This window comes from Podarcis liolepis, assembly GCF_965112155.1.
Source record: "Podarcis liolepis genome assembly, chromosome: 10".
NCBI classification, from domain to species: Eukaryota; Metazoa; Chordata; class Lepidosauria; order Squamata; family Lacertidae; genus Podarcis; species Podarcis liolepis.
The window spans coordinates 40,639,908-40,666,999 of record NC_139562.1 but is presented as its reverse complement, the minus strand read 5'-3'; the positions used below and the strand labels follow the sequence as shown (position 1 = coordinate 40,666,999).

At 40.5% G+C, this 27,092-nt stretch overlaps 1 protein-coding gene across 7 annotated transcripts in view; it reads left to right on the top strand.

The window, feature by feature from the left end:
- The window catches only part of ACSS3 (acyl-CoA synthetase short chain family member 3), a 79,781-nt gene that overhangs the window by 34,531 nt on the left and 18,158 nt on the right, over positions 1 to 27,092 (top strand). For all 7 annotated transcript variants that reach the window (XM_083463092.1, XM_083463095.1, XM_083463094.1 and 4 more), the window contains exons 10-13: positions 6,570 to 6,665; positions 9,957 to 10,020; positions 22,672 to 22,753; positions 23,705 to 23,827. In XM_083463092.1, coding sequence (XP_083319218.1) covers positions 6,570 to 6,665; positions 9,957 to 10,020; positions 22,672 to 22,753; positions 23,705 to 23,827 — 365 coding nt within the window. The remainder of the gene's footprint in view (positions 1 to 6,569; positions 6,666 to 9,956; positions 10,021 to 22,671; positions 22,754 to 23,704; positions 23,828 to 27,092) is intronic.

The following is a 27,092-nucleotide window of genomic DNA, read 5'->3' as shown; positions in this document are numbered from 1 at the left end:
TGCCCTGGTTCAGTGGAAATCCCAGAAACAAACATTTGTTGCCACAAGTACTTGTGAAGCAGAGTACTCAGCCATAAGCGAATGTGTATCACAAATAGAGTGGTTTGCTTGCCTAACAAAAGAGCTTGGAATACCTTCTGAAATGCCAATCACTGTGCTAAGTGACAACATGGCTGCACAACAGCTTGCCAACCAACAGAACTTTAAAAGCAAAAGTAAACATATTGCGATAAGATACGGAAATGTGAAAAATGCTTTGGAAAGAAATGTGTTAAAGGTACAGCACTGTAACACAAAATGTAATGTGGCAGATTTGTATACAAAATGTTTGGATGCTCCTAAATTTCGAGACTTAAGAGAATTATTGGGTCTCAAGCCTTTGACTTAAGGAGGAGTGTTGGGATTCGCAGGATACTGGATAAGTCTGCAGGCTTCAACAGGATGATGCAATACTCTGCTGGGTCAGAGTGACTCAGCAGGAGTGTGATTAGTGTAATTGGCTATCACCTGTTTTAAAAAGGAAAGCCTGTTTAACAGGGGGTGTGGTGGTTGTGCTGTAGTGTGGTGGTGCTGTGGTGGAGAGTATTCGTTTGTAAGTACTCTGTATGGACTGTTTCTTTTGTATATAGCCTGTGTATAGCTCACATTAAAAAGGACTGCACTGAAAAACCTGGAACTCTTAATGCTTTGCTGAAAACGCCGCGTGGAATACGCGACAAGCCTTTGTTGCAGAGAGAGCAAGAAGCAGTTTATAAAACACTAATCCCTGCTGTAGATAATTTTTACCCAACTAAAATAGTTAGCAGCCCAATCAGTCTTTTTCATCTTTATGGTATTAGTCTGACTAAAGTAGAAACAATGTTTTCTGGACACGATTAAATTGTAAATGAGATATGCAATTACTTTTTGTAACATCAATTTGCATCTAATGTCCACTGTGCAGCATTATAAACATTTGCAACAGAGGAAGCTAATAAGATACTTTGATTGAATTAAAACTGGGAAACACATATTGTAATCATGTGCATGAAAAAAAAGATTGTGTCTTTATTATGCAATGCATGATACATACTGGAAGTAAATAATGGGAGAGATTTCCGAGGTGATTCTTTCTCCCTTAGTCGAAGGAGAATGCTGTAGTTTTTCTGCCTTTCCTTGCCTACAACATAGTAGTTGTCTGACTGCTTGCCTCTTCCTTACATCTTCTGTGGGGCAGTGCTGGAGTCATGCATGCTATGAAAGAAGGGAGCCTGGTTGACCCAGAAAGAAGAACAGGATATAAATGTACAAAATTACAGTTTGAGACTTTTTCAATTAAAAAGCAAATGGATATACATCTTGATCATCTGTGGAGGGCTTCCATATTTTAAGGTGGAACGTAGGGATGGGAATGGAGAAAAAATGCCCTGTTGTCTCCCCCCACTCACCATTTTTCCTATAAGGTTTGCTCAACTTAATTAGCAGATTCCACAGATTGGCTGATGTGGAAGGATACCGCAAAGGACCAATCAATAGGGAACAGATCCAGTCGTTCAGTTGACAGATGTTCTATTGCTTTACACAGTGAGGCAGAAGGATGCTGCCTTCAGACCTTTCATGCTCCTGGAACATCCTCTCGCTTTTGCTTCATGGGCTTCAACTGCATCCAGCCTGCTTCCGCTAGACTCCCTGACTCCCAGGCAAACACCTGGCCTTTTGGCTCTAAGGAGCATACACATGGCCCCTCTGCTGGAAAATGATGCACAATCAGGAACTCTTTATAAATAATGTTATCCGTATGTGGAGATACACATGGGTCTTTGTACTGGTGATGATCTGAATATATGGTGTGCAGTGTTTTCTCCACAGCAGATAGACGGTTTGTGCAGTAGGTGTGCATATAAACTGCCAGTAATATATGCTACATGTGACAGAAGAATCAGCCTTTCATATATTACAGCATAAAACTGCATTTTCCCCAACACAGATGATCATCTCTATGTTTGAAAAACCTTACTTGTACAGTAGGGAGTTATCCTTCAGAAGGACAAATGTTTCTGCATGGTGACTAGCCTGCTCTTGTAGTGATCTTTTGATTTGTCAGTTTGTTCTGCAGGCCTTTTCTAAGGCTCCATAAAGTGAGCAACAGAAACGGGGGCCAGAAAAACCAGCCCAAGTTAAATCCTGCTTATTTCAACTAACCATAGTGATTTAAGCAAAGTAGCTGGATCAGAACTATAGTTTTGCTTCCTTCATTTAGGTCATTTTTCTCAATCTGTATAGTGGGTAACAGTATAAAACATTTTATTCCATGAGCGTTCAACAAAATTGTGCATATGCTGTAATCACGCTTGAGGGCGGCATGAGAAGGAGGCAACAGGGCATGTGCCACCCTGTGGGTTGGCAGGGTGTCGTGAGGAATGTGCCCCCCTAAAAACTGTGCCCGGGGTGACAGCCCACCCCGCCCACACTGTGCCTCCAATATCTAGTAGTAACACCTGTGCATACATCAATGTTGCAGTGGTCACCAACCCCATCCCAAAGCATTTCTGTATTGGTACAACAAGTCTTCATGTGAGGTTGGATGTATATTCCCCCATAAAATGACTAAATCCACAAGGAACCGTACAGAAACAAAAAGGTCTGCCGCTGAAATGCTCTCCTGTTTTAACTGATCCGTGGAAAACTAGTTTCAGGAGCTTATGAGCCCACTAAAATTAGCACTTAAATTTATGGTACTTACTATAAAAATCATATCTGCCGTGCAGTACCCTGAGAGTAGAATTATTTCTTGCATGAGTTAGCCTCCTATTGATTTTTCACGGGTGCCATAGAAGTGGATCAGAGAGCCATAGCACTGGTACCCTCAGGTATGTTGAATACTAAAAATAGAACATTTTGTACAGATTGGAGAAGTATGTTGTTTTAGTGAATGGATAGACAGCACACTAATTTAGTCTCTCTTGGTACATTTAACCTTTATTAATATTTGGGATCTTTTGATTATTGGTTTGTGAGGAATCCTGTGAGATTCCCTGTGTATATAGCCTTTAAAAATATGACTTAATTTATTGCCTTTGCTGACAGAATCATTGCTTTGCAGTTGTCGTAGTGATTTTCTTGCCATTAGCTCTCTTGATTTCTGGCAGCTTGTATGTGTAACAGAATTAACTGGAGTCCACAAAGTGCTTTTTCAATAGTGATAACAAAGTTACTGATAGTTCTTTACTTGGCAGGCTTTTATCAAGGTAGATTTGGAGAGCAAGAAACCAAGTAGGCTAGAGCAGGGGCTGTTGAAATTTCTGTGGGAACTACAAAATACCCGTTTCACAGAGGAGGACCTAGACATGCTTAGCTTCTTTCTCCTAAACAAAACAAAACAAAACAAAACAAAACACCCAGTCAAAACAACTACATTGGCCACTAGCCATTATGACTGTATTGTCCCTCCACTATAGGAAAATATGCTTATGTTGTGCTTATGCTTATGTTGTGCTGCAAACATCCCATAGGCAACTGACAGGCCATTATCTGAACGGGGTAGTGGACTATATGGGCATTTGGTCTAATCCAGCAGGCCTATTCTGTTCTTAAAATGGAGGGGGGGGGAGAGAGAGCAATGAGAAATTTACCTTTTCCTATGCCACCAGTGAAGTTGTAGCATAATTTGATTGAGACCGCTGCTGTTTTTCAACATCATGCTGTTAATAAGTTCATTAAAGACGATTTCATCCATTCTAATCCCTTGGAATGGAACAATGGTGTCTTTTTCAGGCCACACATGATCCTTGCATCATCTGTTAGCCAAACCTGCTTTCTGCTTCATTGACAAAGTTGATATTTATCAAACATCTTAACTAAAATTACAGTGGCGCTTTATTGACATTCACTGGGGGGGCCTGTTAACAGCTTGAGGGTTTATTTTTTAAATGACAAATCTTGAAATTAATTTAGTGTGTGTTTTAATCCTGCTCTGAGTAGGCAGGATGGACTGTGCTTTTGATTATGGCAATGATTTCTCATTACAAAGTTCTCATTACTTCCATGTTGTTATAAACATACAGTATGGTCGTGAAAGAGATGCACCTACAGATTTATGCCAATGGATTTGTAACTTTTGGATAAGGAATCTATATATAAATGACTAAATGCACCCTTAAGTAATTAAACAAGTCGCTTTAAGACTAGAGGAGCTTGAGGCAGTAACAATGTCCATTAGGTCAAAAGCTGCTATTTTTTACTTCCCTGAAATTGGAGTGAAACTGATGATTGCTGAGACCTATTTACATGTACTGTCTTAATGTACACGTAAACTATATTAATGTTGGGTTCCTAACCTGGAACAAGGAGATTAAAGCAAAAGAGCTGCCACTGTCTCCAAAGCAAAGGCTGGCAGAGACTAACCATCAACATCATGTTAGTTGTGATGGGTAGAACTACAGCAATTTTAGGAGTTGCTTTATAAACCAGAAGGTTCAGCTATGTGAATTGGTAAATTTAGTCACTCAATGTAACCTTTTTATATATGTATTACAAAAGTATGCTTGACTGCCATATGTTTGCCTAAATCAGGCATCCCCGAACTCCAGCTGTTTTGGGACTACAACTCCCATCATCCCTAGTTAACAGGACCAGTGGTCAGGGATGATGGGAATTGTAGTCCAAAAACAGCTGGAGGGCAGAGTCTGGGGATGCCTGGCCTAAAGGCTTAAAGGAGTCCCGCTGGAAACTTCTGTTGCTCAGATCACATTGAGACAAGTGTGAGCTTTCCCTTGGCTCCTACCAATTTCTTGAAACCTTATGGGTTGTATCACAGAACTTTAGTGTATGCTACAGTTTTTTGTTTTCATCATTCTTCTTGTTCCTTAACTCTCTCATTGAAGCTCCATGTCACCTTCTTTTGCCTTCCTCCCACCTTCCTGATTCTTTATTCTTGTCTATGTTCCATTCCCCTCCTCTTTGGGTCTCACTTCCTTTTCATCTCTTCTTACTACTGCCTTCTCTCTCTCCCTCCTTTCCATTTCTCCTTGCCATTCATTCATCCTTTGATCATTTTCAAGTGCCTTTTTATGGCTTACGTATTCTGCCCTTTCCCACTTAAAGCTGTGGCATTAGCAGCTTCTGCTGCTCTTATCTCTCTTGTTTGTGATTCTGACCCCTTGGGCAGCTTTTCATGCAGCACAGCTGCCTTCTGAACTGGCCTCTGGTGTAGATTGCCTAAAGGAAGGATTTGGTTTTTTGAATTTCCAATTTGTCCTTGGTTCATATTCAAGGTTCTTTACTTCTTCCTGTGGTGTGTTGAGGCATGAACACGGAGGCATCTTCAAGAATGGGCAGTGGGTATGGCCTAATAACTGGAAGTTTGCAAGTAAATGGGTACAGTTGGTTGAAAAGTTTGAACTTCTTTAATTTTCCAGAATGATGCTATGTGATAATGGAGGAACTTACTACCTTCCAAGAGGAGGTAAAGACCTCTCCCCTAAATTTCGCTGCATTGTTGCCAGCCAATTCTGACTAGTAGCTGCAGTGAATATACATCTGGGAAAGGACAAAAACCCCAAACAAATAAGCATTTAGATCGATATACAAATGGCAAAGTAACCAATTTCCAAAACCCCAACTTAATAACAATTTGACACCCTTTGGAAACTAGTCATGAGATTCGAAACAAAATTACAAAATTCCATGCATGCACATGAAAAATAATAATTGTGCATGCACACGAAAGCTCATACCAATAACAAACTTAGTTGGTCTCTAAGGTGCTACTGGAAGAATTTTTTTTATTTTGTTTCGACTACAGCAGACCAACACGGCTACCTACCTGTAACTAGTCATGAGAATGTCACAGATACTTATCAGTGTTCTGTTTGCACTTCATCAAACCTGTCATTCAAACTTTGCTTCAGGTAGCAATTTCAATTCCCTAGTAGCTTTAGAGGTTTAATTTAAATCCTTGCATAATATTTTCTCCCCTGCCCTGCACCACCAAGAACTCCTTGTTGCAGGAGCCCTGAGAAACTGCTCTTAACAGGAGTCACTTAAGCTATTAATAATTCTGGCACTACCACCAAAACAGACGGGCATGTCAGTGAACCATTGCTTGCTCTTTAGTTGTCTTTTTGAAGCCAAGTGAAATTGGTATCATGATTCATGTGCTTTCCTGAACTGATGTCTGCTTGAGATGTAATTTCGCAGGACTGGCCAGATGAGTCTCCTTGAGATCCTTTAGGGCAATAGCGCCAGTTTCATGAGAATCCTTGATGTTGACTTGCCATCTAAGGGCTGCTTACAGTAATATATCACGCATGCTGTTTTCTATGCATCCAAGCTCAATGGACAAAAGCAACTCAATTTGTACACAACCACACATTGTTGATCAGATAGATTTTGGTATCTGCTCAATGCTATAATGGAGATTAGTGATATATTCCGTTTGAACTCATTTTATTTCTGATAATGACAACTATCATTACTTTGCATAGAAGGACATTTTCTTATAATGTGGGTCTTAAAAATGCTTGATTGATCAATTAATATTAAGTCATTAACTACCGATCTTATGATATGTTCTGCTTCTTGTTTTACAGAAACAGGATCTCCAATAACAGCTTCTTGTGTTGGCTTAGGAAACTCGCTAACTCCTCCCTCAGGACAGACAGGAAAACTGGTGCCTGGATACAATGGTAAAGTTATTACAGTATTATTATTATTCCTGTAGAATGCCCTCCTATCAAATGTCAAGGAAATAAACAACCATCTGACTTGTAGAAGACATCTGAAGGCTGCTCTGTATAGGGAAGTTTTTAATGTTTGATATTTTACTGTGTTTTCATTTGTTGGAAGCCACTCAGAGTGGCTGGGGCAATCCAGTCAGATGGGTGGAATAATAATAATAATAATAACATGTATTAATAATAATAACAACAACAACAACAACAACAACAACAACAACAACAACATGTATAACATTATGATACAGTATTGGCTTACCAGCTCTAAGAAGCACATGATTCCTCACAGGGTGCAACACCAAGACGATATTTAAAGCTGAAATGCTGCTGTATTTAACAGCTGAGGACCAAACCCATTATTGATCTGGCTTCCTTGGCCACTTTAAATTTTTTTTGTGTGTAGCAACATCTCCATTTGTCAGAACACACTTCAGACAAGTCCTCATCAAAACATTTTTTCCCCTGTTCTCAACCTGCTGCTGTCCAGTTTTGGAATTACACCACGCCCCAATAATTCCCTAATGCAGCAATAACCTATATTCATCATTGCTAGCAGGCATAACAGACTGTAGCATGGATGGGTGTTGCTTCCATTTTCTGCTCGGAAGTCACCTTGAATGAACTGATCCGTATGGGCCGCCACATGTGGGTCAGTAGTTCTATAGGCACAGAAGCCCAAGGAAGTCACTTATGGGCTGAATTGAGGGAGGAGATGAATCCAGAAGCCTGAGGCCACTTCTGCAAACACAAATCTTACCTTGTACATGGCCCCACCTCCTGGGCAAGTTGGGTCTGCTTGTGAAACTGTTTTATCAGCCTAGCCCAAAAGTTCACAGACACCTTTGTATGTGGAAATGTTTCTTGATGAGCGTAGATTTTGTTATTTATGGCAAAGCTAGGGCAGCCTCTGCATATAATTGACTGCTTTTAATTAAAGGGCTGCTGCTGTGCTGTTTCTATTGTGTAATTATTGGTGATTTTAAACTGATTTTATATATGTATATACTGGTAGTTTTAATTCTATTTTTATCAATGCTTAATTGTATTTTAATATCTTTTTCTACGTTTTTAGTTGAGCTGCCTTGAGTTCCACCAGGGAAGGCGTGGTATAATAATAATAATAATAATAATAATAATAATAATAATAATAATAGGAATATGTGTCCCGAGTTGTTTCTGATGTTGTACTGGGTACTTTGTTATTGTGGGAACTCTGGGTGATAGACCATTCCCACACCTTCCTGCAGCCTTCCTCCTTGGTTAGGGGGACCCTCCAGAGCAGAGAGTACAAGGGGAGGAGAAATGGAAGCTGCCTTGTGTGAAATTGGATATTGTTCTTTGTACATGCATCAGGAGTGCCAGCAGAAACATACACAGGAGGCCATGACACCAGAGGGCAATTGTCCTCATCAAAACTGCCATGTACTCTGTAATGCCCTGTTTGAGAATATGAGCAGTGAACAGATGTCCCCATTTCAGATATTGGTTTTTGATCTCTGTACATTAAATAGCACTTGTGTGTTTTATAGTGTGTAAAGATGTTGCTAGCTAGTCTAGTCAGTGATCCCCAGAAACATTTTTTTTTTAGTGAAAGCGAATGCCCATTGAGCTCCGCAAGTGTCTAGCTGTTTTTAATTTAAAGTTACCTGTTTTCCACTTATACCAGGAAGGCAGCCTTCTGCAGAGGCTGATATTTGAAAGGAATGCTAAGCACATTATCTTTAATGTTCAGCATTAAAAAAAAAAGATTGCTGTAGGAAATGTAGGCTTTGAATCCGTATAAAGCATGAAAGGGAATGGCTGCCTCTAGCCAGGAAAACAACTGAACAGAACATGTGCAACCGTAAGATTAGGAAAGCTGCAATATTTTCATAACTAGAATTATGGTTTGACCAAAATTATCTAGGGATTAACCTGTTCTTCACATGTAATTGATAGTGTACTCCTATTCATATTTACTCAGACATAAGTCCCATTAAGTTCACTGGGACTTACTACCAGGTAAGTATTACAGGGTTGCAGGCTGAGATAACTTTAAGATCAGTTTCACTTGCCTGAGAATTGCTCGGTTAATTGGAAAGGAAAGAGTTGACTGGTTTTGTAAAACAAAGAAATGGGGCAGGATCGATGAAGGTTGAAAAAGTGCAATGTTTTCTTGCCCTTTATTGGCAGAAGAACTAATAATTATGAGGTGGAAACAAGATCAGACTTGGTGCATTGTCAAGAATGAATGTGGGGCATGTACACTCCTTTTCCACTCACACACTGGGTTCAGCTCTTCTAGTTAACTTTAAACCACAGTTTCCCATTACATCCAAACTACCGTATTTTTCGCTCTATAACACGCACCAGACCATAACACGCATGTAGTTTTTAGAGGAGGAAAACAAGGGAAAAAATATTCTAAACGAAATAGTGGATATATGATTTTTGTGGTTCATGCTGTGGCCACAGACATGTGATCTGACAGTGAGTTTGGAGTAGCCCAATGCAAAAATCCTGAGGATCCATGTGGATCCATGTTTTGTAACCACGAAGGAGGAAAGGAAGGGGAACCATGGATCCTCTGCTCACGACTGCAGCAGATCCCCCCCGCCACCCATAGGCATTCACTCCATAACACGCACAGACATTTCCCCTTATTTTCTAGGAGGAAAAAAGTGAGTGTTATGGTGCAAAAAATACGGTAATAAAGAAGGTTTTGCTCTACAGCAGATAGGAATGAAGTGAAAAGTGGGTGAAGTGACTGGTGTTGGGCTGAGACAGGAAGTGCAGTGACTGTAAATATATACCCTCTGGGCTCTATTTGACCTTTAAAGACAGATGAAATTAGGTGAAAACTGCCACTTTTTGTAAATTACCATCTAGAACCTCCAAGTCCTCTTTAAACTGCATCAGCTCCTGTGTAGTTGTCTGTGCTTGTTGCTGTGCCTTGCATCTTAAACCACTCTAAAAATAAGGTATCTCTTGCCCTCTGATAAAGGTAATTTACATTCCAGCTTTGTCCAGCCTTCCTCTGAGTTGAATCTGTAAATTAAAACTAATTTTTCAGTCTGATCTGCAAAAACAAGAGCCCCAAGATAGCCTAATTGGGCACTGCAAATGTTTTGTAATTGCTTTCCTCAAGTTGTGTTTTCCATAGCAATTAAGCTCAAAGCTTTCCTCTGTCTTGAACACTAGTTAAGAGGGGAGGGGAGGAAAAAAATAATTTTTTGTGAATTCTTTTGTCTTTTTTTCTTGCAGTGATGATTCTGGATGATGACAAGCAAGCTGTAAAAGCGAAGACTTTAGGAAATATTGTGGTGAAGTAAGCAGCCCACAACCTTTCAAGGGATTAATGCTGTAAAGTAGAGAGGAGTGAGCCAAAACACTGTGATATAATTGAATATTGAATGAATATACTTACTGATACTGACCACAAATATTACCCCTTTAGCCAGTAACATCTTCTACCACTCTAGAGTTAAAACAAATTTATTTTGACATATGAACTTCCCTCTCTTTTGCTCAATTAGGGGCTCTTTGCAGAGGCTGCTTGCTGCTTCATTGATCTGTTTCAGCTTCTGTAACAGTACCATTGGAGAATACTTGAAAGCCAATCCTCATTCCATGTGGGAGCTTAATTGGAATTGAAAGAAAAGGTCCAGGCTTTGAAAGATGCCATTGCAGAGAGGGAGAACTGGTTTTGTAAAGGCCAATTCCAGCTAGTGCAAAGTGTGAGTGTTGGGTGTGGTGATTCATTGCTTCTGAGTCCAGAATTAGGGTGTACCTCAAGCTTCTCTGGTTCCTTCCTCTCTGCTTCTGAGAACTGTACCATCTTTGTCATTGTTATGGCTGGTTGGCTTCCTAGAGAGAATGTAATCCACATCCTAAGACAGGAGGTCCTCTGTGTATTTCTGGGGCACAGCCTGTGCTCTTGGTTGTCTTCTCCAGTACAGACCTGGGAATCTGGCAGGTTGCTGTCTTTATGAAGTCCCACTTGTTAAGCCCCCTTCATGCATTGATCATGATTAACTGCAAACTTGGCTGCACCAGTGGCGCTAACTACTCTGATGTTGCATGGCTTCCTTGACCCTGCCTGCAGTTTCAGATGTTGAGCAAGGGGCACCTATGCTCATAGACGTCCACATGTATAGGTTTCTACAGATGGGGTCTAGTTAACACAGGGTTCTTTGGAAACCTAGGCATGTGGAGGCTTGCATGCATAGGCTTCCTCTGCTCAGACACTCACTCTTAAAGCATGAATGTCAGGACCGGGTGGGATGGAAGCTGCATGGCCTTTCAACTTCTGGTGTCATGTCAAAACATTTAACTTCCCCAGTCCCTTTAAATGACTATGCTTGTTCTGCACTATAATTTCACAATTCTATTGCTGCCTCTCATAGTTTTTAATTCATTATGAATGTTGATTTTTGCTATATTTGCTGGTGTGAACTGTTTTATTTATTGCCCTAGAAACCATTGGGATGAAGGGCAGTCTAGAAATGAATAAATGAATAGACTCCTATAGTCCCACACACATTTACTTGGGAGTAAGTCTCATTTAACTCAGGCTTATTGCACAGTATTGTTCTGTCTGTGCTTCAGGGACTCTGGCATGTTCTCTCATTGAGAGTGTCAAATTTCCCCCCACACAATCTGGTGAGAAGAAACAAAATTTCCTTATGAGTGAAAAATTCACCTAGACTACCAATTCTGACATTGATTTTCCTCATGTCCTCCAATTACTTTCATAATGCACACACTGAATGGAGACAGAATTTATGTAGGAACCAACCCATTATTTTTCTGTTGTGGTTCTTTCATATTAGCCTATGATTCTATTATTTTGCATCTCCAACCTGGTAGGTTCATGAAAGAATAATATCTTGCATAGCATCTTTACACAATGTGAGCTTGGTTTCTCATCTCCTTTTCTGCTTTCCTACCTGTTTTTCAGTTTCCACTGCTTCTCCTTAGGAGCTCACTAAGCTTCTGCTACCATGGTACGTGCTATTTGCATTTTTTGCCTGATTTGCTGGTAACACTTGAGGTGACTATCCTTTTACTCAGCTGATTATCACTGTTTTAGCTTCAGCTTTTCCCATTTTCTGCATTTCTGTTGCTAATTGACAGCAAAGCACATGTTTAACTCATGCTCGGAGGCATTACTGCTTTTATAGGAGTTGTCTGGACAATGTTGGATCACAAATGCAACATCTGTGGCTGCTTTACATCTTATCTTTTTTGACACAAGTGCCAATCATGTAACATGCAAATGGAAGCACCTGTGGCTGTTATCAAAACACAGTGCTTGCATTTGCACTTAATGTTAAGCCAGACTTCCAGACAGAATGAACTGCATGCTGGTGCTCACTGCCCAGTTTCTCCAACTTTGCTCATCCCCTAGTGCAAACAGGATAAACAAACCAGCAATAAACCGAAGCTTCAAATTGGTACCAGTAATGCCATGTTAGGGATTCAGAAACCCATAACCCATGGCTTAGATGTAATGGGATGCCAAGGTTTCCTAATTGGCTATCTCGCTTATGCCAGTAGAGCAGCAAAGCAACATGCTCATTCCTAATAACCCGCAATATGGGCACTAGGCTCTTACTGTTGATGGGTAAATTCATCACAGCACTGTACTTTGCAGTGAAGGGGAAGGTGCTGGCTCCCACATCAAAGTTTAAATATATATATAACTTGAATACTTGTTGGTTTTCCCCACAGGAGAAGGTGGAATGTAAAGGCAAGTCTCTGTGTGTTTAAGTGTGCATGCAAAACATTTTTGCACCTTTTCAGTTGCTTGTCAAACATAGCTGGCAATGTTTGTATGCGTTCATTTTTTGTTATCATTAAGGCCTACACAGTGTGTTTAACAAAGTGACTGGCATGCTGCCAATTGCTTAAATATTAAACAAATCTAAGGTACCCCCCCACCCAAAAAGCCCCCCAGTTTGGTATGATACTTTTTATAAAAAATGTAATCACACCCTAGTGTTTCCAAGGGAGGCTAATTCCAATAAAGTTATCCTGAGGCGGTTTCTTTTTTTGTTTTGCAGTTGTACAAAACACCTAATTTTTTTGTGTGTTTTTTTTTTGAAAATTTGCATGTTCAGAGCATCAGTAGTTAGAGGATTTAATAGTTCTAAGGAATAATGCTCTTCCGTAATTCTCCATGTTGACAGACAGGGTGCAACTTCAGTATAGTTTGTGTTAGAATGTAAAACTACTATCCAAAGCTTTAAAATGCTGGACTAACTTTGGAATTAATCTCTAGGTTTTTGTGGGCTTTTTTTTCTTTTATACTAATAAATGATGAGTGTAAGCTTGGCCTTTCAGGCAGCTGATTTTCTGATGATTTCAGGAAAGGTCTTAATCTTAAAGTTTCATGTTGCTTTCTTTGCAGCATAGCAGGCACCACACTTTCTGCACATATTGTCTCATTCCTGCTACAAGCTAACATTCATGTAACACTAAACAAACCAATTAGTGTCTATAGTGCAGCAGGAATTTTGCCTTTAAGAAACCTCAAGAAGCACTTTGTAAATATGGATGGAGGAAAAAAATCAGGGTTTGGGGTGTGTGTGTAACAACACATTTTTCTAAGACTTAACTATTGCTAAGTTTTAGCACAAGCAGTGTGCTAAATACAAAATGTCCTTACAAACTTTTGCATTTTCAGTTATGTATGCATATCTATTCTTGTTACACTTGATGTGACCCTGTTGCAAATCACCAGATGGAATTAATTTAACACCTTTTTTATTTCTGCTGTATTGCATGTCAGCTTTTAAAAATTATTATTTTTGGAATTCATACGGGTGAAAGTCTGTGTGTGTTTGCCTAGAGGTGATGGGCTCTCTTACTTAATGGCTAAGCTGAAAGGAGCAGAATAAAACCAAACAAAAAAGCCCCAGGGGAATCGTTAATGGCTCTGTCAATGAGAATTGTCCTTCCTCTCTGTCACAAGGACTTTTTAGACAGTTAAATAAATCAACGGTGCAACTATGTTACCAGTTATGAATTACTGTCCTGTTGGTACCCTGAATGCATACAAGGTAACGTCTGTTTCCTGAAGGTTTCATTTAATACAGATGCATCTTGTCATGAGATTAGAAGTTAGGCAACATTTTATTCTCAACTCTGTTGGAACTGACCATTGAGCCTGCTTCAACAGGAATTAGAACCCAAGGTTCAGTGCAGCCAAGGTACCTCTTATCCATGGGTAGGCAAACTAAGGCTTAGGGGCCAGATTCGGCCCAATCGCCTTCTAAATTTGGCCCGCGGATGGTCCAGGAATCAATGTGTTTTTACATGAGTAGAATGTGTCCTTTTATTTAAAATGCATCTCTGAGTTATTTGTGGGGCCTGCCTGGTGTTTTTACATGAGTAGAATGTGTGCTTTTATTTAAAATGCATCTCTGGGTTATTTGTGGGACATAGGAATTCGTTCATCCCCCCCCCAAAAAAAATACAATCCAGCCCCCCACAAGGTCTGAGGGACAGTGGACTGGCCCCCTGCTGAAAAAGTTTGCTGACCCCTGCTCTTATCCTTCAGTATTGTGCAAAGCACTTGAAACATTTATTTTATTTTTTTTTATAAAATTTTTATTGATTTTACAACATTTTTAAGAAAAACAAACAAACACTAAAAATGACAAACATACACGTATAGTTTCAAACATATTTTCATAAACCTCTTTTCTTGGACTTCCCCATACCCCCCCTCTCTGCATCCCAATGTCCATAATTCAACTAGCAACTCCCAATTGTTACTTTCCAATCTCTATCATCTTAGTCCTCTTTTATAGTCTAGCCTTGTATCCCTGTACCCTTTTGCTTCTGGAAACCACAACATTTTAGCATTCATTAAGTTTATAGTAGTCCTTAAGATAGCTTTTAAATTTTTTCCACTCTTCTTCCACCGTCTCTTTTCGTTGGTCACGGATTCTGCCTGTCATCTCGGCCAGTGTCATATAGTCCATCACTTTCATCTGCCATTCTTCCACAGTGGGTAAATCTTGTGTCTTCCAATACTTTGCGATGAGTATTCTTGCTGCTGTTGTGGCATACATGAAAAAAGTTCTATCTTTCTTTGTCACCAATTGGCCGACAATGCCCAAGAGAAAGGCCTCTGGTTTTTTAGGAAAGGTACATTTAAGTACCTTTTTCATTTCATTGTAGATCATTTCCCAGAAGGCCTTAATCTTCGGGCATGTCCACCAAAGGTGATAAAAGGTACCTTCAGTCTCTTTACACTTCCAACATTTATTATCGGGCAAATGATAGATTTTTGCCAGCTTGACTGGGGTCATGTACCACCTGTATACCATTTTCATGATGTTTTCCTTTAAGGCATTACATGCCGTAAATTTAATACCGGTGTTCCATAACCATTCCCAGTCAGCTGACATAATGTTATGTCCAACATCCTGAGCCCACTTAATCATAGCCGATTTAACTGTTTCATCCTGTGTGTTCCATTTCAACAGCAAGTTGTACATTCTAGATAAATTCTTAGTATTGGGTTCTAACAGTTCGGTTTCTAATTTTGATTTTCCACCTGGAAACCGATTTTCCTGTCCTGTTTAAAAAATTCCATTATTTGACGATATTGGAACCAATTTTCTACTTTATGCTTCAATTTCTCCTGACTTTGTAGTTTGAACTTATCTCCATCCTGTTCTAAAATTTCCCAATACTTCGGCCATCCGACCTCCATATTGAGTTTCTTCACTGCTTTAGCCTCCACTGGTGACACCCATCTAGGGGTTTTATTTTCCAATAGATCTTTATATCTTATCCAAACATTAAACAATGCTTTTCTAACAATATGATTTTTAAAGGCACTGTTAACTTTATCATACCAAAGATATGCATGCCAACCAAAAGCATTATTGAAACCTTCCAGATCCAAGATGTCAGTGTTCTCGAGGAGCATCCTTTCAGCCAGCAAAAAGCTGCTGCCTCATAGTACAATTTTAGGTCCGGCAGGGCAAAACCCCCTCTTTCTTTAGCATCTGTCAATATCTTAAATTTAATTCGGGGCTTTTTGCCCTGCCAGACAAATTTCGAAATGTCTTTGTGCCACCTCTTAAAACATTCCATCTTGTCAAGAATCTGCAAGGTCTGAAACAAAAATAACATTCTAGGCAATACATTCATTTTAATTACTGCAATTCGGCCTAACATTGACAATTTCAAATTTGACCATATTTCTAGATCTTTTTTAATTTCTGACCAACATTTTTCATAGTTGTCCTTATACAAATTCACATTCTTAGATGTTAAGTAAACCCCTAGGTATTTCACCTTCTTTACCACAGTCAAACCTGTTTCCTCTTGAAATTTCTCCTTTTCCATATCTGTTAAGTTTTTCCCTAAAACTTTAGTTTTTTGCTTGTTCAACTTAAATCCAGCTACCTGGCCAAACTGTTGTATTATTTCTAAAACCTTTTTCGTACTAGTGTTTGGCTCTTGCAAAGTCAATACTAGGTCATCTGCAAACGCTCTTAACTTATAATGTTTAGCTCCGACCTGCACACCTTTGACCTGCTGGTCATTTCTTATCATGTTCAGCAACACCTCCAGAACTGAAATAAAAAGTAATGGGGAAATCGGGCACCCCTGTCGTGTTCCTTTTTCTATCTTAAGTTCCTCAGTCACAACATTGTTTACAATCAGTTTAGCTTTTTGTTCAGAATATATTGCAGCCATACCATTCTCAAAACCCTGGCCTACCCCCATCCCATGAAGATTCTTCCTCATAAAACTCCAAGAAATATTGTCAAAGGCTTTCTCCGCGTCCACAAAGATCAATACTGCTTTAGTGTTTATATTCACCTCTAGCTTTTCCAGAATGTCTATTACATTCCTTACATTGTCTGCCAGGTGTCTTTTAGGGAGAAAACCTGCTTGGTCCTTATGAATCTTCTCCATCAAGACTCTTTTAAATCTTTTTGCCAAAATGTCTGCAAAAATTTTGTAATCCACATTAAGGAGTGATATTGGGCGGTAGTTCTTGAGTTGGGTCTTTTCAGTCTCTGACTTTGGTATGAGTGAAATATATGCCTCTTTCCACGATTCAGGTGCCCTTTTTCCCTCAAGGATCTCATTACAAACTTCTCTTAGTGGTTGAGTCAGCCATTCCTTCAGCGATTTGTAGTATCTGGAAGTCAGTCCATCTGGTCCCGGAGATTTGCCCAGTTACATATTCTGAATGGCAGCCTCTATCTCTTGTTCTGAGATTCTCTGGTTCAAGTCCATCTTACTTTGATGAGAGATGTTTTGTAATCCATATTTTCCAAGGAATTTGTCTATATCTTCTTCATTTTGCGGGCCTTGAGTGTAGAGTTTTTTGAAATAACTTAAAAAGCAATTTCTAATTTCATTAGGTTTAGATATATTCTTTCCATCCACCTCTAGGCTTGTAACTGTATTTAGTTTCTGCCTTTTCTTCAGTTGCCATGCCAAAAGTTTGCCACATTTATTTGCTGATTCAAAAGTCTTTTGCTTCATTTGCTTTATCTTCCATTCAATCTCTTGGTTCATCAATTCCATATATTGTGTTTGATATAACTTGATCTCTCTTAAAATGTCCTGAGATTTTGGTTTTGTTCTTAATTTTCTCTCTCCTTCCTTTATCATTTCCAAAATCTTCTCTTTTTTCTCATTTTGTTTTTTCCTCTTTATTGAATTTTGTTGAATCAAAAATCCTCTCATAACCGCTTTACTTGCGTCCCAGATCACTCTTTTCTCCACGTCGGTCCTCAAATTTATTTCAAAATAGTCTTTTAGGGTCTTTTGGGCCTTCGTGAGAATCTCCTTATCTCGAAAGAGGGTGTCATTCATTCTCCATCTAAATTGACCAGTTATTGTGAGTTTCATCTCCATCTTCACGGCGTTATGGTCGGAGCAAGTTTTTGGGCAGATTTCCACTTTCTTAATCTTTGGGGCCATTCCACTAGTAACCCAGATTTGATCGATTCTGGTCCAGGTCATCATTGCTTGGGAGAAGAAAGTTCCCTCTCTCTCCAGAGGGTTCCTTGTTCTCCATATGTCTATCCAGTCCATATTTTCTGTCATTTCGAAAAAAGTCTTAGGGAGTCTCCCTTCCTTGCTAACTGTTAGTCTTTGTGCCTTGTCCATATTGGTGGAGACCACGCCATTCATGTCTCCCATGATTATCATATTGTAATCCAGATAGTCAGTGAGGGTTTCATGGAGTCTCTTAAAGAAGTCAGATTTGCCTTCATTTGGTGCATAAATTCCAACCACTAGAAGTTTTTCTCCTTGTATTTGTATCTCCACTGCCAAATATCTCCCTTGTTCGTCCTTGAATATCATTTTTGGGGCCCATTTCTCTTTCACGTATATTACAACTCCTCTTTTCTTGACTTTATCTGATGAAATAAATTCTTGTCCTAGCCTTTTATTTATGAGTAGTCTTTTGTGGGCTCTGGTTATGTGTGTTTCTTGTAGACATATCAGGTCCAATTGTTCTCTGTTCAATATATGAAATACCTGTCTTCTCTTCAAAGGCCCATTGAGCCCATTGCAATTCCAACTAAGAAATTGCAAGGCCATCTTGTTATTTTTCTAAACTCCTCCAACAGCTCCAAGTTGTTGCTCTTCTTCTGATGGTGGTGGTCTTTGTCCAATCGAGAGATTCAAAATCTCTAGTGCTCTCCTCTGTTCTGCAAGCGGATCCACAGTCCCCTTCTGGAGGTCCTCCTGATTTCTTGCCAAAAAATTGTCCTTGTCTTGGATTGTCTTTATTTTCACCTTCTTTGCCTTGTAGTCGAATGACAGTCCTTGTGGGAACTCCCACCTGAAGCGGATAGAATTTTTCTTTAGCAAAAGAGCCAAGTCCTTGTAGAAGTTTCTTAAGTCCAGAATGTATTTTGGGATGTCTTTGAAGATCTGTACAGCTGAATTTCCGATTTGCAAGGCCTTTTCAAAGTGTAGTCCTAATATTTTGTCTCTTTCCTCCTTGGATCTGAGTGTGATCAAGCAGTCTCTCGGGGTCTTTCTGTCTTGCTTTTTACCCAATCTAAAGGCAGTCGTAATTTTGAATTCGTCTTCCTCAAGGTCCCAGCAATCCGCAAACTCCCGTGTCAAATATTCCACAAGGTTGTCTCTTTCATTCTCCGGAATCAGTCTTAATTTTAAGTTTCTCTCTTTCCTCTGTAACTCCCACAAGGCCAAAGTTGCATCATGCTCATAGACCTTCTTGGCAATCGGCTCTAATTTCTCCTGTGTCTCTCCAGCAGTGGCTTTGGCATCTTCCGCAATTTGGCGCGTGGTGGCGTTTTCCTCCACCAATTTATTTATAGATTCTGTATTCTGGTTTAATCTTGCTGAAATTTCTGTTAATTTTAGTGTGTTCTCTGAAGTCTGTTTTGTCAAAGACTCCAGAGTTTGGTTTATCTTGAGCAGGGCATCTGTCACAGCTTCCATAGAGACGGCTGCTCCTTTGTCTTGTCCTGTTGTTCCTGCTGATCCGGCTGTTGCGCCTGAGATTGAGCCTCTTTTCTTTACCTGTTGCTGCTGCAGCTGTTGTTGTTGTTGTTGCTTGGTCTTGGCTCTTGTAACTATCTCTTCTTGTGAGCCACTCATGTCAAGGTCAATTCCCACGGGATTTATTCTCCCTTGGAAAATTCCACTGTCTTAGGCCGTGCCGGACTTTACTTTATCCTCTAGAGGGAGCAAATCAAAATGGCCATAGAGCAAAATTTCCAAATACGAAAACAAAGGAGACTGTCCAAGATGTAAAAAAGGAGATTAACACAGTCAAAGTCAATGTTACTAAGAACTTGTAACTTCAAATTGCCACAGTTGCCCAGTTTATGCTGTTTCTTCTTGTATTATACAGTAGCCAGGCACTGTGGAAACTTTGTATCAAAGTATCACTTCACAGGGAAAAGTCAGTTCAGTGTGCTAAGAAGGCAGACCGTTTCATGCTTTCAAATGGGTGAGACAGCAGAGGTTTTTTACTTCCAATAGATCATGCAGTTATTGATCAAATTCACCTCCCCTCTGCCCTGCTAGCTAGAGGGGAGATCAAAGGTCTAAATGTCCGGTTTAGCTGATCAAAGAGCGGGTTTAAACGGATGCAAGTTTAGAGTTCCGTTGCTTTCACTTTCATGCAGTCGGGGGGAGGCAGACTTCCTTTGTTTAAATCTCCCCGTTTTTAGCCCAATTTTTAAAATTTAAAGGGTCCCGATTATTTTCCAGCTCTTACTCACGGGAATTCAGTCCAAATTTTCTTTTCAGGAAGGAATCGGCGCTCTCCGCTTATGGCGACGCGGCTTCACTTCGCAGGCTGGGTAGCGACTCTCAGCACCGCGCTCTCTCCCGATGTCGATCCGTAGCCTTTAAAAAGGCTCTTTCACGGTACCGGGGGGCGCAAAGGTGCCCACCGAGTCTCCTTGTTCTCAGGCTTCAGCGCCTGAGATTTTAGGGGTCCCCCGCTCGCCGTAGCGGGTAAGACCCGAACTTGCGAAGCAGTCCTTCTCCGGAGCTCGGAGGTAGGACCGCCATTAAGCGCTGGCACCGACCGGAAGTCCCTCAGCACTTGAAACATTTAACCACCTTTGGAACACCAAACAAAGGTTGTGGGTAATGGTAACGTAGTGAGCTAAGGGGTTTTGTGATGACGGAACCCGTGGCTGTAGATGCCTGAAACAGTTATGATATCATAGAGCTTTTCACAAGCATTCTAACGTCAGTGATGAAAGCTATTTGCAGAGTGCTAATAGTCTCCTGCGAAAGAGTGTAAAAGTCACCTGAGTTGAGATCAAGCCTCACACATTCCCTATCCCTAGGAAAGTAATAGGCAGTGTGGGGGGAAATGAGGACTTATGCTGAATGAGACAGATGCTAAGGGGACAAGGGAGCCAGAAATGGGAATGTCGGTGAAATGGAATAAGCTGTCATGTGAACATGTAAGCTGTCAGGAGGGACTGTGAACTGTTGAAGAGAAGAGGGTTGTTTGAAAAGGAAGCCTAAAGTGCCCAGGACCACAGTGTAGAGGGCTAAGGAAGTGTAGGCCAACTTCACTCTGGGTGCCCTTCGTGATTAGAAGTTTGCGTTGTCTTGGGAGTGTTATTCTCCCCTCTGCTTTTTATCATTAGCTATGTCTCTATTTTGTGGCGGTGAATTAGATTTTAGGCAGAGTGTAACATACTCCCAAGAGGAATACTCCCTTTTAGGGGGACATCTCCTTGTATTTTTCCACAACAAATTCTAAGGTCATAAAAAGAAAATGGCTGTTATTGTTAAAGGAAGTTTGAAGAATATTGATGGGTTATCTGGAAAACATCAGTTGATGCCGTTTGCAAGCCATTGATTTATGACAGTGTCAAACAGAAAAGTGAATTCAAGGGGAGCCTTCCCCTCCCTCACTTTTTTGCTGAGATAAATGGGAATCTTTCTCATGCCCTCTACCACAAAAAGTGTGCCTCTGAAGTTTTGTCACTTAACTACAGTGGTACCTCGGGTTAAGAACTTAATTCGTTCTGGAGGTCCATTCTTAACCTGAAACTGTTCTTAACCTGATTTCTGTTCTCATCCTGAAGCAAAGTTTTTAACCCGAGGTACTATTTATGGGTTAGCGGAGTCTGTAACCTGAAGCGTCTGTAACCCGAGGTACCACTGTACTCGGCTAAGGGAGCTTGCCCACTCTCTTTTTGCACTAGGATTTGCAAGTTTAACTAAACACAGTTCTCCTGGGCTGTACCTGAGAAGGGAAGTCACTGCCACCGGCTCTTTCTGGTAGGGATGGGGCATCTCAGACTCAGACCCTGAATTGCAGCCCTCCAGACCTCTCTTGCCAGACCTAAGCACTCTTCCCAGGATACAGCCAGTGGGGGTTGAGAGGCTCCTCTCTCACACATACCCACAGCACTAAGCAGTTTCTGGGAAGTCTTGTTGCTTATGTATGCCCCTGGCTCCTGGGACATATTGAGAAACATGCAGAGGCACAGACAGTTGACCATGCACATATTGCTTAGTGGGTCTGGCTTATCTTTGTTCTTGTCAATTGGCTTATTACCTGCATGCAGAGACACACAGGTTTTAAGCAATCTGCTTCTTTTGTTCACATGTAGTTCACATCTAGTGCAGGTGTAGTCATATTTTGCCATGGTGGCAGACTCTGTGAGCACTGCATTTGTAATATTTTAACATCTGTTTTCCTTTAGTTAACAATGTAAACTTGCAATTTAAAATGACAACAGAAATTAGCTATTTTTTAAATGTAAACCAATGCATAATATTGTGAATTGATTTTAAATATGCTTAATCATAGTTCTCTCTCTCCCCCCCCCACACCACAATGCTATGCTTCCAATTTAGGATAAACACTGGTGTGATAGGTGTTTTTACACAGATTAAAATTGAGGATTCAGTACAAAAAAACAGGTGATAGAATTGGGAGATTTATAAGTGACTGATTAGCTTGCACATTAGGTGGAAATATTCAGGATTTGTAACGGGGGGTGGGCATTGTGTCTTATGATAGGATAATGTCTTTATAGTACAAGAAGCTACCATAATTTGTGCAATGGATTTGTTAAAAATAGGTTTCATCTCCATCTCTGTTTGTACTATTAAGGGAAGGAACAAAGTAAACCCCTGTATCTCCTAAAAGTATTGTGCTGACTTGAGCAGCAAAAAATTAAGTATTTGGGTTGGAACTGATTATTAGCTACATGTGTGACATAAATATTTCATATTCTTGATCAGAATGTTTCAATCCTTGACCAGCTCCACCAGACTTGTAAAGTTAGTTGCTTTTGGCTTCTACCCTTCCAACACATTTCAGGAGATGACTGTTGTTTTTTGTTATTTTTTAAAAACACCTTTAATTGCCATTGTGTAATAATCTTGTAAAAACGATCTGTTCTCCTTGATAGTCTTGTTCCAATTTAATTTTGTGTTTTTGTGTTTGCTTTTTTTATTTAAATAACAGGCTGCCTTTGCCTCCAGGAGCCTTTCTGGGCCTTTGGAAAAATGAGGATCTGTACAAGGAAATATACTTCCAGAAATTTCCAGTAAGAGGAGTTAAAATGAACTAAATATGTAGTAAGCTATCTTTGGCTCTCTAGCATGAAACGATGCCATATTTTGGAATGCTGTTTCCCCCTCTGATTGACCATGTTGGCTGGGGTTGATGGCTTCTCAAAGCAACTGGAGGTCAGCGTGTTGCTTACCCTATGTAATAGAATAGATATATTTTGTAATGCTCAAGAAATACTTTCACTCCCCTTCTCCATAAATGCTGTGCACTGTAGTGTAAGAATCCCATTCATGCCCATGTTTGCATATTCTTCTATTACTCTTCCACACGTCCTTATTAAAGGCCAGTCGGCTTCTTATGGGATGTGCAATGCTGGCGTGGTGAGATAGCTCAGTTGGTAGAGCAATGACTCTTAACCTTGAAGGTCGTGGGTTCAAGCCCCACACTGCGCAAAAAGATTCCTGCATTGCAGGAATGACCCCAGTGGTCCCTTACAGCTCTACAATTCTATGATTGTATGGAGATTGCACATGAGGCAAACAAGGCGTATGCTAAACAGCTCTACACAATAATGTTAAGAACGTAAGAGGTCAGTCCAAGGCCCTTCTAGTCTGGCCTTCTATACCCACAGTGGCCAACCCAATGCCTACACAAAGCCCATAAGAGTGGCATGAGTGCATTTCAGAGGCTTATCTCCAGTAATAGAGGTAACATCACCATCAAGATTAGTAGCTGTTGTTTTGCGGAAAAGCTGCTATACGAGATGTGGCCTATAAAGACTGGACAGGAACCTAGGATTATTTTGGAGTAATGCTAAGGATGGGAATGGTGGCAAAAGTGGTCTAGATCTTTGGTAATTTTTGTTGATGTTTTTGTATTTAAGGAACATCAATAAAACGAGCAATAAACATTTTTAAAAGTATTACTGATCTCAAATATTCTGATATATATGTTTTTTCCTTTCTCCTCCTGCTTTTGCTCCCAGGGGTACTATAATACTATGGATGCGGGTTATATGGATGAAGAGGGCTATTTGTATGTGATGTCTCGAGTGGATGATGTGATCAATGTTGCAGGTCATAGGATTTCTGCAGGCGCAATTGAGGAGGTAAATGCAAAGCGGTCTGTAAAAATGCTTTAAAAATGCACGTTAAAACTCCAGCTAAGATTTAGATCCCCAGTGGAGGATGTTTCGGCATTGCTGCTTCTTATGAATGGTATTAAGGTAATGTGTACAAAGTCACACTTTTGTATCCTTCCTGTTCTTGCCCCTAGGCATTTTAACAGTGAGAAGAACAGTGGCATACATTTTAAAAATCTGACTAACGAAGTACAAAAGGTGTGTTCTTTTGAAACTTATCTGAGTGATTTGTCGCCCACATTGGCAACTTCATAACTTCCGGAAAGCCCTGATGCCAGGGACTGGATTCTGAGCTTCCTCACTGTCTGCAGGCCACTGTGACAGGGAATGGGGCCAAAAACCTACCTGTTGGTCACCTGATGTCACTTTGATGTCAAGTAACTTAACTTAAGTTAAGGGATGCAGGTAGCGCTGTGGGTTAAACCACAGAGCCTAGGACTTGCCGATCAGAAGGTCGGCAGTTCAAATCCCCGCGACGGGGTGAGCTCCCGTTGTTCGGTCCCAGCTCCTGCCAACCTAGCAGTTCGAAAGCACAAAGTGCAACTAGATAAATAGGTACCGCTCTGGCAGGAAGGTAAATGGCGTTTCCGTGCGCTGCTCTGGTTCGCCAGAAGTGGTTTAGTCATGCTGGCCACATGACCCGGAAGCTGTACGCCGGCTCCCTCGGCCAGTAAAGCGAGATGAGCGCCGCAACCCCAGAGTCGGTCATGACTGGACCTAATGGTCAGTGGTCCCTTTACCCTTTACTTTTTAAACTTAACTTACTCTCCCCTCCATGCTACAAATAAACATTTTTCCTGTGCTGATAAGACTTGAATGAAAACTGTGTCTACAAATAAAGAATTGGAAGTATACTAAGGTCACATCCACAACATACATTTAAAACACGTGGCTTCTTCCTAAGAATTCTGGGAACTGTAGTTGGTTAAGGGTGCTGGGAGTTGTAGCTCTGTGAGGGGTAAAACTACAGTTCTCAGGATTCTTTGGGGGAAGTCATGACTATGAAAGTGGAACATATGTGCTTAAAATGTATTACCACCATCAATTTATTATGAAGGGGCTGTACAATAAAGCCCCAAAATTCAGATACATTTAAGACAAAACTAAATCTCTGAGCAAAGACCCATATATCCTGCTGAGAAAGCCTGCCAGAATCAAAATGTATTTACTTTTTCCTGGAAAATGCAGATAATGGGTACCTGTTCATATCTCAACAGGAATGCTATTCTATAGATCACTGAAATCCCTGCTCCAACTTATTGCAGAGCAGGCCTCTGGATCTTTGGAACTTACAGGAGAAACTCTCCCACAGGGATCTGCTAGGTATATAAGGGGTAAAGTGGTCTCTCAGGTAACCTGGTCCTGACATGTATGTCAGCACCAACACTTTGAACTTGGCCTGGTAGCAGATGCATGACATGGAGGTGACCTAAGAGTGTTCCTGATTCTTCCTTTGCATCAAAAGGTTTGGCACTTTTTGAATCTCACACCTTGTAATGTCACTGTGCAGGGCCACAGAAAAAAGGAGCTAAATTCAAAAAGTACCAACTTTTTGATGCTTGAACTTTCTTGTTTCTGGCATCATACATGATGGGAAAGGTTGGCATGGTTTGTCTGAGATGGCCTGGTGGACCGCCCACCAAGTCTTGGCAGGCCTAATTAGGCTGGGGGTGGGGGGCTAAGGTTCACCATGGACTTATATACTGTCTTATTTCCAAATAACTTGAATAATAGTAAAATGAAAGTAAAGGTGTAAAGTAAACTGAATCCGGAAAAAGAAATAGGGTAATGAATGCCAAGGGAATAAATGCAGTAACACAATAATGCTTTCAGGCAAAGAAAATAATTAGAGCAGATGAATGAATGAAATAAAAGGCCTATGATGAGACATAGGTAAACAAATCATTACAGTAATCCAAACAAGATAAAATTAACGAATGAGCTGTGTCAATAGGTGTAAGGGTGATATTAGTTTCCTGAAAGAAGTAAGATGTTGGCAGTGATATTTTAGGAGAAATATTACTAGAAAGGAGAAGAACCACACAATATGACCTTGATTCCAGAGAGAAGGAGATATTGGAGTGATACCAGCAACAGATAAATCAAGAACCAACATGGGGAAACCAAATAAACTTATTTTTAGATAGTTTAAGGAACTGTACCCAAATCCCAGAAGAAATAGGCAGCAAAAAGGGAGAAAACTCTTATATGGTGATGGAGATCTGGAGCAGGGAAATACAGCTGAATTGAACCTACCTAAATATGATAATCAGTGCTAGGGGAATGGATGCAGGAACTGAGACAGCGAAACCTGAACCATGAAGGACACCCAAAAGTAAAGGGACAAGGGTGAAAAACAGCACTCACACCGACTCATGATTGACAGATAAGAAAACCATTAAAGAATAGAACAGGATTAGCCAGACAAAAAGAAAGCAGCCTCAAATACTGAGGGATAACAAAGAACAGAAAAATTATACATTGAAAGTAAAAAAGAAATGTGAAGATGAGACAGTTTATCAAGCCAAATGAATGACAACTACATTAAAAAGGACCTAGTGTAGTGATGTATGGAAGTGAGAGCTGGACCATAAAGAAGGCTGATCGTCGAATTGATGCTTTTGAATTATGGTGCTGGAGGAGACTCTTGAGAGTCCCACAGACTGCATGAAGATCAAACTTAGCCATTCTTAAGGAAATCAGCCCTGAGTGCTCACTGGAAGGACAGATCCTGAAGCTGAGGCTCCAATACTTTGGCCACCTCATGAGTAGAGAAGACTCCCTGGAAAAGACCCTGATGTTGGGAAAGATGGAGGGCACAAGGAGAAGGGGACGACAGAGGATGAGATGGTTGGACAGTGTTCTCGAAGCTACCAGCATGAGTTTGACCAAACTGCGGGAGGCAGTGGAAGACAGGAGTGCCTGGCGTGCTCTGGTCCATGGGGTCACGAAGAGTCGGACACGACTAAACGACTAAACAACAACAACAAAAGTGTAGTGATAATCAGGACTTTGAGAGAGAAAACACTGCATACACATTGCTTGGAAACAAAGGAGAGAAACCAGGTGGCAATTAGACAAACCCAGTGAAGTCATCTATGAGGCTAGAAGCCATAACAGAGAGATTCGAAATTATACTAAAGGGAGTAACAGATAGTGAGCAATCTGCTTAGAAAACATGAAGGCATGACATGACACTGAGCAAACAAGTAGAAGAGAAGAAGAGCAGAAA